Below are 14,779 nucleotides of genomic sequence, written 5' to 3' on the forward strand. Positions count from 1 at the left end.
GCCACAGCAGCCTGCCTCTTCCGGCCAGACTGCACACCCCTAACAAGCCAGCTATAAGCTTCATACCCTTGATTTATGAATTCAATTCATCTGCAGAAGCTGGCTACAACTCAACTTGGTTGTAAGCCAAGACTATTTTTCCCATAAGAAATAATAGAAATACCCACAATGCATTCCAAATCTCTCAAAGCACCCCTTAACCTTTTCATAATTAAAAAGGGGTTATATAATTTACCAGACACAGGCCGGGCATGGTGGCGCACTCCTGTCATCCCAGCACTCGGCAGGCTGAGGCAGGAGGATCACTGTGATTTCAAGACCAGCCTGGGCTACATAGTGAGTTCCAGGCCAGTCTCAGCTACATAGTGAGACCCTGTCTCAAACCCCCCCCCAAAAAAAGTTAATTTACCAGATAAATCAATAATTTTCCTAGTGTTCACCAAAAAGTTGTACAATGTGCCTAGCTTACCAAAACACCAATTGCATACTGAACTCGCCATTAGGTTGACATCTCTGGCTCACGGGGAGGATGGAATGGAGGTGGTGGTTGTTTGGAAGGAGGGTCCCCTTCCGTGAGAGCACCAGGAATCCGGCTCTCCGGCGTCCTTCCCACTGGGACCTGCTTCTGCCTCACTAGGTCCTGACCTCTTCAGAACTAAAGCTGGTCTAAGGTTGTCTGTTTCTGTCTTCAATGTTCTTCTGTAGTCTGATGTGACATTGTCATTAAACAAGCAAATGCAATGATTGGCTTTTTCTCTGGGCGGGTCCTCTCTACACGTGTCTGTAGCTCTGCCCATTTCTTCAGGATTTCCTTTATTTCGGAAGAGCTTTGCCGCACTGATTGTTGATACTCCCCCTCCTCTTCAGAAAGCTCCTCAGCGGCCGTTCTCTGTTGCTCAGCCGGAAGTTGCTGAGGTTCCTCTGTAGACAGCTCCTCCGAGTGCTCCTCCACCTGTTCCTCGGCATCACCACTGTCTACCTGTGAGCCTGTGGACTCTGTTATAATGACAGTCATCAACCACAGGGTCAATTGAAGGCTCAGGCCTTTACACAGCCTTCAAAGTCTCTGTCATTTATGGTTTTAGGCTGCACTTTGTTCCACGCAGATCTCACTGTCCTTAGACATTGGCCCAGGGTTTCCCAAACCCACACAGGAAAGGGTGCTGACTTGTTTCTTCTCGAACTCTTTAAGGGTTAAATCTGTATCTGAGACCATCTGGAAGCACTTCAGGAACAGTTCCTTGGTGTATAGCTCCTTAAAGTTAACTATAACCGGCTGGTCCATTGGCTGCAGTGGAGGAGTTGCATGAGGTGGGAGGAAGTCACCTGAGAGCCATGGAAACTTCAGCCAATTCTTCTTCCAAATCTCGTGGGTGAGCAGGGGCACTGTCCATGATGAGGAGAGCCTTTAGTGGTAAACCTTTGTCCTCTAGATATTTCTTAAGAGTAGGACCGAAAGCCTCCTGGATCCACTCAAGAAAAGTACTTTTGTTACCCAAGCTTTTGTGTCCGATCTTCACATGACACCCAGTCTGTTCTTCATGGCTTTCCATTTTTGAACACTATGGGCCTCAGAGTGATAAACCAAGAGAGGCTTTACCTTGAGGTCACCACTTGCACTGGCACATAACATTAAGGTTAGCCCATCCTTCATAGGCTTTCGGCCTGGCATTTTCTTCTCTTCCTGGATAATGTATGTTCTAGGCATTTTCTTCTAGAAAAGGCCAGTTGCATCACAGTTGAAAACTTAATGAGAACAAAGCCATTTCAAAGTGTGGCAATGTGACTTTCTTTCTTTCTTTTTTTTTTTGGTACCGGGGATCAAACTTGGGTCCTTGCACTTGCGAGGCAGGCGGTGGAACCACTGAGCGAAATCCCCAGCCCTGGTGTATGTAATTTTCATCAGCCCTTTTATGCGCACGGGCTGCTTCACTGTGCCTAGTTATGCTATATTCTTACTTTAAAATTATGAAACCACATCTTACTGGCACAGAATGTTTCACCATTATCACGTGTTTATGGATTATCCTTGTGAGATCTGCATTGATAGCCCTCACTTTTTTACCAGTTGTAGGCTCTGGCTGCAGATGTAGCTCAGTGGCATCATGCCTGCCCTGCAAGCACAGGGTCCTGGGTTCAATCCTCAGTGCTGTAACACACACACACACACACACACACACTCAAATTATAGACTCTGGCTATAACCTGCCATTTGCCTTTCATTTATCCACACTAATCATAGCCTTCCCACCTCATCTAGCACTGTTGAGCGTAACTTACTAATTGAATAACACCTGTAGCAGCACCAGCTTCCTTACGAGATGGTGGATTTTGACATGTTGTGCATATTGGCGAGATCGGGCACATGAGCAACGCTCTCATATTTCTCCAGTTTCCTTTTTTATTGTGATTGCCTTCTTTACCCTCCCTTCCTTCCTCAGCTTTTTTTTTTTTCCCTAGCTATTTTGGGGCCATTTTGATGTAAGAACTCATAGCAGTTATATAAAGCGCTGACCAAAATCACATCCACAAACAGGTGCATCTGGGCTCAGACTGATGCTTCTGTATGCTTACATACATTTTTCTGACATTGCAAGTCTTTGTTTACAGTCACACGAGTGGCCGGCATGCAGGTCGTAACGCAAGACTTTGGTCATAAGTTAAAATTAAAACTCCAGTCATGACCCAAATCATTCATAGGTAAGGCCTGTTGTAACTCAAGGGTCAACTGTAATCCAGTTGCCTCCCCAAGGTCCCGTGTCTGAGCACATGCCTGGATACAAACTAATACTCAGCCTCCCAAGGAGCTGGAGTGACAGGTATAGCCACACCTGGCTGCGCATCCGTTGTCTACAGAGCGTAGAAACACGCCTTTGTGTCATGCTTCACCCTCCTTGCCACGGTTGTGTAGCAGTACCCCAGGTCCCCTTTGGTACCTGGGACCTGTCAGCCCAGGTGGTAACTCCCTGGCCCTTCATTTTGCCTCTTGGTGTAGTGACAGAAGGAGCCCGAAGTGGCCAGATAGCTATCTAATCTTCTGAGGATTGGGGCTGTCATTGTGCCCCTAGAGATAAAGATCTCCAAGTGCTGCAAAGTGCTGGGCCTGGAATCAAAATGTTCTTTCTCTTCACCCCGGAGTATGCCAGCAAACACAGGCAATCAGAATTCAGAGACAAATCTGCAGTCGGGTCTAGGAGCTCTGCTTCCTAACTAGGGGATAAGGAACTTTCATGGTGTTGGAGTCTAGATTTGGTTTGGTTTGGTTTTTGTTTTTGCATCATATTACTTGGGATTGAACCCAGGGCCTTCCTATTGAGCTATGTCCCAAGCCCCATCTCACTAAGTTTCAGTGGACCCTTGAGTTACGACTGGACCAACACATGAACAACTTGAGTTACAACCTGAATGCCAGTCGCTTGTGCTTGCAGATGGGCTCAGATACAGATTTAACTCTTAAAGAGTTCTGAAAGAGGGGGGGCAGGATTTAGCTCAACGGTGCTGCCTCCCGCCTTGCAAGCACAAAGTCCTGAGTTTGATCCCTGGTACCAAAAAAAAAAATCTGGAAAGAACATTGCAACATCCTTTCCTCTGTGGGTTGAGAAATCCTGGGCTAATGTACTTAAGGACACTGAGATCTGCCTAGAAGAAAGTGTTATATAGGAAAGAGACTCTGAAGGCCATTGACCAATTTGAATTACAACCAGCCCTTGGGAATGAATTGAGTTCATAAGTCAAGGGTCCACTGTATTTTGGTTTTGGTTTTGGAGACAGTTTCACTGGGTAGTTCAGGCTGGCCGTGAGCTCACTATGTCACAGGCTGACCTTCAGCTTGCAGTGATCCTCCTGCCTGGGGCTCTTAAGTGTTGGCATTACAGGCATGCGCCATCACAGCCAGCTCGAGAGAGGGTCTCACTAAATTACCTGGGCTGGGCTTGAACTTGAGGTCCTCCTGCCTTCACGTCCTGCCTATTTAATGCTGAAATAAATACGCATATTGATTCTAATGTAAAGGGTCGGTATGATGCTTAGGTGAGTGTTTGTGTACAGTGAAAATTCAGTCCTAAAGGGCTCAGCACATGACATCATGTGATACCTTTCTGATGAGTGGTGACGCAGTATTGATGGGAATCGCTGGTTGATATTAGGAGGGTCCACATCAGCTGGAGACTGGATAAAGCAGATGTGGTTTTCTATAAAATGGAGCACTACGCAGCCATAAAGAACGAGAAACTAGAAACATTTATAGCGAAGTGGATGCATAGGACACATGTAAATACTGAATAGTTTCTCTGGTGTGAAAAACTAAATGTAAGTAAGGTTCAAATGGTATAATTGGGAGCGAGAAATAGGAAGAAAATGGCTAAAGGGGAAGTGGGAAGGGGAGGGGAAAGGAAATAAGGGGGGAATGTGAAAAGAAGAAATGGAAACAAAGTCTTTGTAAATAGGGAAGGGTGAAGGGAGGGCAGAGGCATGGGGAAAGACAAAAACCAAGATGTATCGTGTAAAGGTACAAGATCCAATGACAAATGTGACTGCTTTGTTTGTTTTAAATGTACCAATAAACGTATTGGGGGGCTCCAGATGACCCTGCATAAAGAATGGCAATGTCTCTTAGTCGTGGGCTCTAGGATCACCACGAAGTACCTCTTGTTTGCCACAAAAGGGGAACGTTTTACCTGGAGCCTCCCAGGGTGTCAGCCATTGATTTGGGCGCAGGACAGTCCCGTTGATGCTCTCCCTCTGTCCCCTTTGAACAACAGACTGCAGTGGCCAGGGCCCAGCAGTGGTCACCTACCCTTCTGTTCTCTCTGATGTCAGAGTGGGCCAGAGAATGCTGGCCGCTGTGCTTGTTGGCTCCCTAGTATGTGTGCTACATAATCTCCCTCATGAGATGTATCGCCATGGCCCAGTGCAGGCTTAATTTCTGTGTGTTTAAATGTCCTTTCCTAAAGAAATTCCTTACCTGGCCAAGTGTGGTGGCGCACACCTGCAATCCCAGCACTCTAGGAGGCTGAGGCAGGAGGACAAGTTGAAGCCTCACGTGGGCAATTTAATGAGACCTTGTCTTAAAATTTTAAAAAAATGTAAAAACAGTTGGGGATGAAGGCCTTAGGTTCAGTCCCTATTACTACCAAACAACAACCAAAAATACCAAATATTTTTTACCTATAAAATGAGACTATTACAGCTTTCCTGGGGGAGGAACATGGCTCAAGATTCCCCCCCCTTCTCCCCCAAGATCCCTTTTTGTGCTCCATGAGGCAGCAGCTGTGGCACTAGTAGTGTGTGTGTGTGTGTGTGTGTGTGTGTGCGCGTGTGCGCGCATGGGAATTTCGTACTAGCGTGGAATGACTTCCAGCGTGCAGGAGCAGGAGTTTTGCTCAGTTCTGGATTCTCAAGCCTTTTCTGTTTTCCAGGAGCTCATCTTTCTAGACACCCAGTCTTCCTTCTTGAAGAAAAGATAAAGGAAGAAAAGATAGTGGGTGACGGCCTGACAAACTGCTATCAGGTATGCAGAAACTTGTCTCACAAAATGATGTGCTTGCCCCAAACAGGTGGACACATTTCCAGCCAAAGCACATTTGCCTCCCCACCTGAATGAGTCCCCAGCTGATCTTTCCAGAGAGCTGCATTCCTCTTACTGGTAAGGTATGGCCTGGAAGCTATTCCAGGGAGTCAGTAATTAAGTAGTCAGTGATGACATTTACGGTGACAAGGATATGTTTGTTATTTTGCCAAGTACTCTGACAGATATTAAGGAAGAAGAAAATGTCCCTTTCTGTGAAAGTCTATTCATTCATGCCTGTTCATCAAGTGTACGCATGGGTTCAGGAGCTGTACTTTAACAGTACAGAATAAGGGGAGAAGAGCACCCAGGCTAGTTCTGGGGAGAGCAGTTTGTGTTTCAGAAGGGCCACTGCGGCCCCACGACAGTGAGCAGACGTAGGTAGAGGAAAGGGCCCTAGGCCTGCTGGGCCCCGGCTGGGCAGCGGAGGCCCTCAGAGCCCCGTGTGGGTGTCAGCCTCACCCCCTCATCTCCCGTGAGCGTTGGTGGAGAGGTCACGGCCGTGACTTGTCACTCAGGCTGGCCTGTGTGTGCCGATTCAGGACTCGGTGACCTTCGAGGATGTGGCCTTGGACTTCACCCAGGAGGAGTGGGTTTTACTGGACCAAAGTCACAGAGACCTCTACAGAGAGGTGATGTTGGAGAACTACGAGAACCTGGCCTCCATGGGTAAGCACGCCGAGTGCCTTGCAGCCTCACGGGGAGGAGAGGGAGGCTGTGTCCTTCCTGTGTCACAGCCTGGGTGTGTGGACTCTGGGTCCCCTGGGAGATGAGAAGGGCGCAGCCGCTGCCCCGGGGCAGTAGTCCTGCTGTATCCTCGGGGATCTGTTCCTAGACCCCAGTAGGTCCCTGAAACTGCAGCTAGTCCTGAACTTGGGTACAATTTCAGTAATGCTTTGATACACAACAGCAAAACCAGCATGAATTCCTTTTTCCTTCAGTTTCACAAATTGAAGCTTCCTTCTTATAGTAGATTATAGCTACCTCAGTATACAACTATTTTCCTTTTCTTATTAAATCAACAGCTTTCCTTGTTTGTTTGTTTGGTACCAGAGATTGAACTCGGGACCTTGCACTTGCAAGGCAGGTAGCAGAACCACTGAGCTAAATCCCTGGTCCTGTTTGTTTTTTGAGACAGGGTCTTGCTATGTTGTTCAGGCTGGCCTGGAACTCACTGTGTAGCCCAGGCTGGCCTCACACTTGTTGTGCTCCTCCTGCCTCAGTCTCCCAAATGCTAGGATTACAAGCATGTGCCCCCCAAACCCAGCCAAGTCAACAACTTTCAGCTTTTCACTTAAATGAAGCACTTTAGGCTTTCTCCAAATTAGTAGTATTACTGCATTCTGCTGTGTTGCTTTAACACAAACACTTCTGTCCTGACGTGTGACCTGCCAGGCGACGCAGCTACCGCAGGACTGTTGCACAGGTAGTGTGTACAGCGTGACTGTGGTGGACAAAGGAATGGTTTGCAATCCTAGGTGGGATGAGGTGGGCCTTTGCAAAACTTTCATCAGTTACTCAGAACATGGATTATTTCTAGAATGTTACTTTTAATATTTGGGGGCCGTAGACGATGGTAGGCTCCTGAAACTACAGAAGGCAAAACCATGGGTAAGGGGAACCACTCTTAAGATTTAGTCTAATGTGGTGGTTTTTCAAATGTGGTCCAATATCGTGATCTTCACTGCGTTAGAAATACTGTCAGTCAGTCTCCTCCTTGACTCACTGAATCAGGAACTCTGCATAGACTGCTGTCACATGAGGGTTTTGTGTGTGGTACTAGGGGTGTACTCGGGGGCTTGTGCATGCTAGGCAAATGCCTTACCCCACCAGTCTGCACTCCTAGCCCATGTCATGTAAGTTCTGTCAAACCAGCCACTTAAGTCAGATACAGTATAATTTATTAGTCCCTGGCATGGTTTTTTTCCCCAGAACAAGTATCTTTTTGTTTCACTTATATTTTTCTATTCAAAGTGGTTTTGTTTGTTTGTTTGAGACAGGGTCTCCCGATGTAGTTCAGAATGACCTTGAACTAACTCTTGTAGCCCAGGCTGGCCTCAAACAGCAATCCTGCCTCAGCCTCCCGCGTGCACCACCACACCAAAGTGTGTTTTGCTAGTCTATGCATAAGCATTAATTTGGTTTCAGGGCTTAGAGAAAATGAATGATTTGGGGCACAGAGGGAAATATTAGAATGCTTAGTCCCTTTATCGTAATTCCTTTGCTTTCTTTAGAAGGATCACTCCTGAATTAAACTAAGTTTAGTGCTCTCTTGCCTGAATGTCTTGCATGAATGCATCTTTCCCTGTGTGCAGGATGTGAGCTCGTCAAACCCAGTCTGATCTCCTGGTTGGAAAACAAAAAGGATTGGAGGACAGGGCAGAGAGGAGATCCCCGAGGTGAGTATTTGTGAAGAACAACCCTGATCCAAGGACACCGTTAGGTATGGAAATAAAATGAGGAACCTCTGAGATGCACTTGGTATCAGAAGCTTCAGGCCAATTCCTCATACTAGTTCTTCTGATCCCACTGACCTGTGTTAAACAAAATGACTTCTCTTTCTTTGTTACCATTTTGTTGTTTATTCTTTGTCTAGGTCTTTGCAACTTTTTATTTCTGATAATATTCTTGTTCACCATCAGTTTTAATTGTTAGAGAATCAGTTTGTAATAAACTGTCTGAAACTGTGGCCCACAACTGTACCATTGGCAAATATTTGTGTGTGCGTGTGTGTGCGTGCGTGTGTGTGTGTGTGTGTGTGTTTATTTTGGGGGCTGGGGATTGAACTCGGGACCTTGCACTTGCAAGGCCTGCACCACTGAGCTACATCACTGGCCCAGTACTGGCAAATTTTTAACCTACATGCTCAGAATTTGTCATCTTTCACCCCTCCCTCAAACTGGAGATTGAAACCAGGGCCTGGCAAATGCCAAGCGCTAATCCTAGGTTTTGGGGTCTTTTGGCTACTTTTTAATCATGAACATAAATGAGTCCTATCTTTGTGCATGTGTGTATGCGGTACTGGGCATTGAACTCAGAGCCTCACGCATGCTAAGCAAGTGCTGTACTGCTGAGCTGTCTCCCCAGCTCCCACTCCTATCATTTTAAATTCCTATAATTACCATTTCTTTCTCTAAATCTTAATGTTATTTTTCTGTTTATCTTCAGAATGGGAAATGCAACTTAGCACCAAAGAGTCAACATTTCAGCAGGGTATTTTGACAGAACAAACTTCTAGTGGGATACTAATGGTAAGGTTGGCAAAAGATGTTTGTCATTTCCTGCACTGAGAGATAATTGTCAGTTCCATTATAGAATATGAGTAGCCTTAACCCAGGAGACAACAGTCTGGAGCGATGCTGTGCATGTAATGAATTTGGGAGTGTCCCAAACCTGTGGTGGGACCTCTTTTCCTTCAGAGGTCCCACAGGTACACACTGCCACGGAAGGAACCAGACACTGCTGTTTTAAAGCAGTCTTCTGAATATCTTCTCAGTGTCTTTAAAATTAAAGCCAGTGCTGAGATTCTGACGTTGCTGTTTGTTTATTCAGTTTTATAGAAATCATGGTAGAACGTAAGAATGTTATGAAAACTAAGTTCTCCTCTAAATGATGTACTGAACTCATCATTTATTTATTAACAGCAAAGAAGTAACATGTTGGTGAGCTCTAAATTTTGTTTTTGTTTTATTTTTGTTTGTTTGTTTTTTGAGACAGGGTCTCACTATGCAGTTGAGACTGACCTGGAACTCACTATGTAGCCCAGGCTGGTCTCGAACTCACAGCGATCCTCCTGCCTCACCCTCCCAAGTGCTGGGATCACAGGCATGTGCCACCACACCCGGCAGTGAGCTCTAAATTTAATGAAGACCATTTCCTATTTATTGCACTCAGAAAAGATTGGCAATTCCTTTGTAAAACATCCGTAAAAGTGAGAGATACTTGAATGAAGTGGCATTTACCTTAATGGGAGAAAGGTCTCTAAAGGAATGCTCTGATTGGGATGAATTTGAGGTGCCTTAATGCTGGATCAAAACTCGAGGCTTCAGCTAGGTGTGATTACACTCAGGAGGTTGAGGCAGGAGAACTGCCGTGAGTTTAAGGCCAGTCTGGGCTACATGGTTCAGGGCCAGCCTACACTACAAAGTGAGACCCTGTCTCAAACAGACAAAAAACTTCGGGCTTCAGAGCTCCCACAAGTACTTATTCCCATGCTTGGAATCGGGCACTGAGCTTCCTAAAAGAACCTTATGAGAATTATCAGGAACTATTCCAAGATTAGAACAGTCAGCACAGGACTCTTACAGAGGGTTCCCTTCATTGAACCAGAGAGAACCCCACAGAACAGGAATTGTGACCAAAAATGAAGATTCTCAGTCTTCACATTAATAGAATCCATTAGGTGTAGAAATTCCTTTTAAAAACTATCATTCGTCTCTTCGTTAACAGGCAGGAATGCACAGCAACTATAAACATTGTGTAGAAATCTTCAGTGAACATTCCTATTTCAAGACACACATGAAAACTCTACATCCAAGGAACACTTGTGACTCGGATAAGGATAGAAAACCCTTTCCTACCCTGAAGATGAAAACTTCTACTGGACAGAAATGTTCTGTGTTGAATGAATGTGAAACAGCCTTTAGCCCAACTCCAAATGTTGCTTACCAGACAGTGAGCATGCAGGACAGATCTTTGGGATGCAGTGACTCTCCCTTCCTTAGTAAGTCTTACTTTCAGACACACGTAAGAAATAACAGTGGGGAGAAGCTCTATGAATTAAAGGTATTTTCAAGAGATTTTCTTTATTCCACAAGTGAGGCTGTGCCTTTTCAAATGTATACCATCAAAGCCTATGAATGTAAGGTTTGTGGGAAGGTCTTTGGATACTCCTCAAACCTTAATAGCCACATGCGGACTCACACTGGGGAGAAACCCTATGAGTGTAAGGTTTGCGGGAAGGTCTTTGGATACTCCTCAAACCTTAATAGCCACATGCGAACCCACACGGGTGAGAAACTCTACGAATGTAAGGAGTGCAAGAAGTCTTTCACTACTTCTTCAAGCCTCACAGAACATTTTAGAATTCACACTGGAGAGAAACCCTATAAATGTAAGGACTGTGGGAAAGCCTTCACTAAGCGCTCAGGCCTTGCTACCCACGTACAAACACACTCTGCCGAGAAGCCCTATATATGCAAGGCCTGTGGCAAATCCTTCAGCGTTTCTTCAAACCTAACTGAACACTTCAGAATTCATACAGGAGAGAAACCCTACCAGTGTGAGGAATGTGGGAAAGCCTTCCACGCTGCGTCCTACCTTCGCAAACACGGAAGGATTCACACGGGAGAGAAGACCTATGAATGTGAGGAGTGTGGGAAAGCCTTCCACACTTCCTCCAATCTTCGGAAACACGTAAGAACTCACAGTGGAGAGAAACCGTATCAGTGTAGGGAATGTGGGAAAGCCTACAAAAGGTGCTACCGGCTGACTGAGCACTTGAAAACTCACACGGTGGAGAAGCCCTTTGAGTGTAAGTTATGTGGAAAATTCTTTAGCAGTTCTGCCTGCCGGAATAAGCACATTCGAATTCACACAGGCATCAAACCCTATAAGTGTAAGTACTGTGGGAAGGACTTCACTGTCTCTTCAAGTCTGACCGAACACACACGAACTCACACCGGAGAGCGGCCCTACGAGTGCAAGGAGTGCGGGAAATCCTTCACAACCTCCTCGTGTCTGATTGTTCACATAAGAACTCACACAGGCGAGAAGCCCTACCAGTGCAAGGAGTGTGGGAAAGCCTACAAAAGGTGTTATCTGCTGACTGAACATGTGAAAACGCACACGGGGGAAAAGCCCTTTGAATGTAACGTATGCGGAAAATTCTTTCGAAATTCCTCATGCCTTAATAAGCATATTCGTATCCATACTGGAATAAAACCCTATAAATGTCAGTACTGTGGGAAAGCCTTCTCCACTTCCTCAAGCCTGGCTGAACACATCAGAACTCACACGGGCGAGAAGCCCTACGAATGCAGCGCGTGTGGGAAAACCTTCACAACATCCTCAAACCGATACCACCATGCAAGAACTCATGCTAGGGAGAAGCCCCATAAATATCAGGAATGTGGGAAAGCCTACAGTAGGTTCTACCTACTAAGTGATCGTTTCATGACTCACACTGAACAAAAACCCTTTAGGAATTCCTCACGTTAATTGTCACACTGGTGGAAACATTAACGTAAGGATTGAGGAGCAGACTTTTTGGCAGTTAATTTGAAGGACACTGAAATCTCTATTCTCAAGATCCTCTGTGAGTTAAGAAATACGTGAGGCTGTTGGAAGCTGACCACAAGCAGCACTGTAAGGACTCACCTTTGCCCGGCATGGTGGTGCACGCCTGTAACCCCGGCACTTGGGAAGCTGAAGCAGGAGGATCGCTGAGAGTTTGGGGCTGTCCTGGGCTAGGAGCTAAAGGCCAGCCTGAACTACATAGTGAGACCCTGCCTCACAAAACAAGAAAGAACTCGTCCTGGAGCAATATGCTGTAACATACGAACAATCCTCAGTGTTTCCTGGGGACAGTATATGTATAAGGTCTTGCAGTAGAGTCAGTTCATGTACAAGATGTTGAAAAGTTGTATTTCTGCCAAATTCTTTGATCTTCTCTTGTGATATCACAGTGGAGAACAACTTTTTTTTTTAATATAAGGAAGGTTACAGAGTCATTTTGTATTTTTATTAGAGTACTACAGTTTGAACTAAGGACCTTATGCATGTAAGCTACTACTGAGCTACATGCCAAGACCTTTTTATTTTGAGATAGGGTCTCTTCAGTTGCCCAGGCCGGCCTCAAACTTGGGATTCTTCGGCCTCAGCCTCATATAGCTGGGAGCCAGCGACAAAGTTGTTTTCTATGTGTCATTATTCCACAAACTCCTAAACATGGAGGTCTACAGTGAAGACAGTGTTCCCAGTGCAGGAATAGCATCCCCGTGTCCTGAAATCTCGGATGCTGACAGAGATATGGCCTCCTGGGTGGTTTATTTTAAACACTTGTGATCCTCTCCTGATTATTCCTGGACTGATAAATCAGTCCTGTGTAGCAGGAATACTCAACTCAAGTTGCAACACTTTATAGGCTGCACCTAGTCAAGACTGCTATTAAGGACATGAATTTATCTTGTCTTTCTACACATACCACTGAGGTACACCCCCAACTCCTGTTTTACCAATGCAGATTCCATGGATAGTGTGTCACAGTCTTAAAAGAGAATTCACCTACATAAGCTCACAGCAGCCAACCTTTGGATTTAATTCAGTTATCAAGTTTATTACATTGTCTTTGCTCCTGCTTTACATCTGATCCTTTCAGGTTAAAGATCAGGGTGCTAAGAGCCAGGGATTTAGCTCAGTGCTGCCAGCACCTGCCTTGCAAGTGCAAGGTCCTGAGTTCATCCCCAGTACCAAAAAAAAAAAAGTGCTAAGAGAAGTAAATGGGGAAAAGAATGAGTGAATAGCAGGTGGTGTGAGAGACCTTAACTTCATGGCCATAGAGGGGGACAGCCGTACTCTTTACACCTAAGAATGGGGATTCTTAGAACATTGGGGAGTACAAGAAGGGAGTGAAGGTCTTACATTTTCTTTTTCTCTCTAGATTCTCAGATTGGTAAAACAATCTTGGGTCAAGCAGCAGCTCCAAACAACAGTAATACCTTCCTCTGATAGGCGTTTCCATGTAATAACAAAAACTATGAGCCAGGTGTGATGGCACATGCCTGTAATCCTCCGGCTGAGGCAGGACGACGGCTGTGAGTTCAAGCCCAGCCTGAGCTACATCATTCAAAGCCAACCCAAACTACGTAGGAACACTCTTTCAAAAAAAAAAAATCTACAAACACCCTGGTTGTCATGTTCCCTAGAAACCATCACGGCACTTTGCAAGTGTGGCCTTTGGGTACAGACATCCCCAGCACAACCGGATTTGTGTCTGTGGTCAAAATGCATGTATGACTGAGCAACCTTGGGTTATGTTGAGATGGCCGTAAGGGTCATAGCTGCTTGATGGCTCTTTAGCCAGCTAGTGTGCTTATTCCACAATAAGGCAAACGCTAAGTCTTGAGCGGGAGAGACCCGTGCACCTCTGTGTAGCACACGTTTGCAATGAGGAGTAAATGATGGAGTGGCTCTTCTGCAGGGTGACTGCTGTTTAGACCGTGTGTTACCTGCCACCTTTCTGTGTGGGCAGTGACACCAAAACTCACCACATCAGTCCCGAGTCCCTGGTTGTGGGTTGTTACTGCTCATACATTAGCCTTAACTGCCACCCTGTTGGTCTGATAAAAAAATATGTCTCACGGGGAACTCCTTCAGAGCTTCCCGAGTACAAGCAGGTGTGGGTCATGGGTGAGGTATGTACCGCAGGTCGCTTACCCTTGACCTTGAACTCCTGCCGACAGCCTGGTGTCACAGCCCTTGTATTCCCCTGCCTGAGAAGCTCACGGCTGATGCAGACATCCTCCAACTCTGAGCTCTTGCCTTTGGAGAGGACTTTCCTCTCTTCACTGAAGATTAGTTCATCAAGTTTTTAAGAACCTCCACTACAGCAATGTCCATGGACCAGTGCTCTTTAGGCACAAAATGTGCACAGAAGCGTTGTTTTGGTATTGGGGGTTGAGTGTGTGCTTGAGCTTGTTACTGGTCTGCTCATGTCTTAGTTACTTTTGCATTGCTGAGACAAAAGGAGGAGGAAAGGCTTACTTGCTCACAATTGGTGGGCTGGCTCCAAGGCAGGGTGTTAATGGCAGTACAGCATTGCAGAGGAGAAATACTCTGCAGCAAGCAGGCAGGTGAAAGCAAAAACAAGCCAACGACCAGCCTCTTCTGGTCCCTTATGTCTTATTCAGGCTACCCGCCCTAAGGGCAGGTAGCACTCAGACCCTTAATCCTAGCATTGCACTGTGAATCAATCTCAGCATCACACAAACACTAGATCCAGCCACCTCTGAATAAGCCCCACCTATGACCACAAGGATTTGGGAAGACTTCTACACACAAGCCATAACAACTCAGGACCTTGAGCTTTCCAGGCAGGTGGTGGCACCACTGAGCTAAATCCCCAGTCCTAACCCATGATCTTGATATAATCTCAGCCAAAACATAAAGCTCTATGCCCCGTCCCCAACAGGGAAGTCTGAAGGCAGGCACTGC

The 14,779-nt window shown here is 45.9% G+C and overlaps 1 protein-coding gene across 1 annotated transcript in view; it reads left to right on the forward strand.

Annotated features, from left to right (window-relative positions):
* LOC104869449 (zinc finger protein 778) overlaps positions 1-14,334 on the forward strand; it is a 20,103-nt gene extending 5,769 nt beyond the window's left edge. The window contains 6 exon segments of the mRNA XM_010634690.3: positions 5,418-5,509; positions 6,109-6,235; positions 7,882-7,965; positions 8,735-8,817; positions 10,016-11,683; positions 11,685-14,334. Of these exon segments, the coding sequence (XP_010632992.3) occupies positions 5,418-5,509; positions 6,109-6,235; positions 7,882-7,965; positions 8,735-8,817; positions 10,016-11,683; positions 11,685-11,729 (2,099 nt within the window). The 3' untranslated portion in view covers positions 11,730-14,334.
* Positions 14,335-14,779: the final 445 nt, after the last annotated feature.

Source organism: Fukomys damarensis, unplaced genomic scaffold, assembly GCF_012274545.1.
Source record: "Fukomys damarensis isolate Sample0158 unplaced genomic scaffold, DMR_v1.0_HiC HiC_scaffold_37, whole genome shotgun sequence".
In the NCBI taxonomy this organism is placed as follows: Eukaryota; Metazoa; Chordata; class Mammalia; order Rodentia; family Bathyergidae; genus Fukomys; species Fukomys damarensis.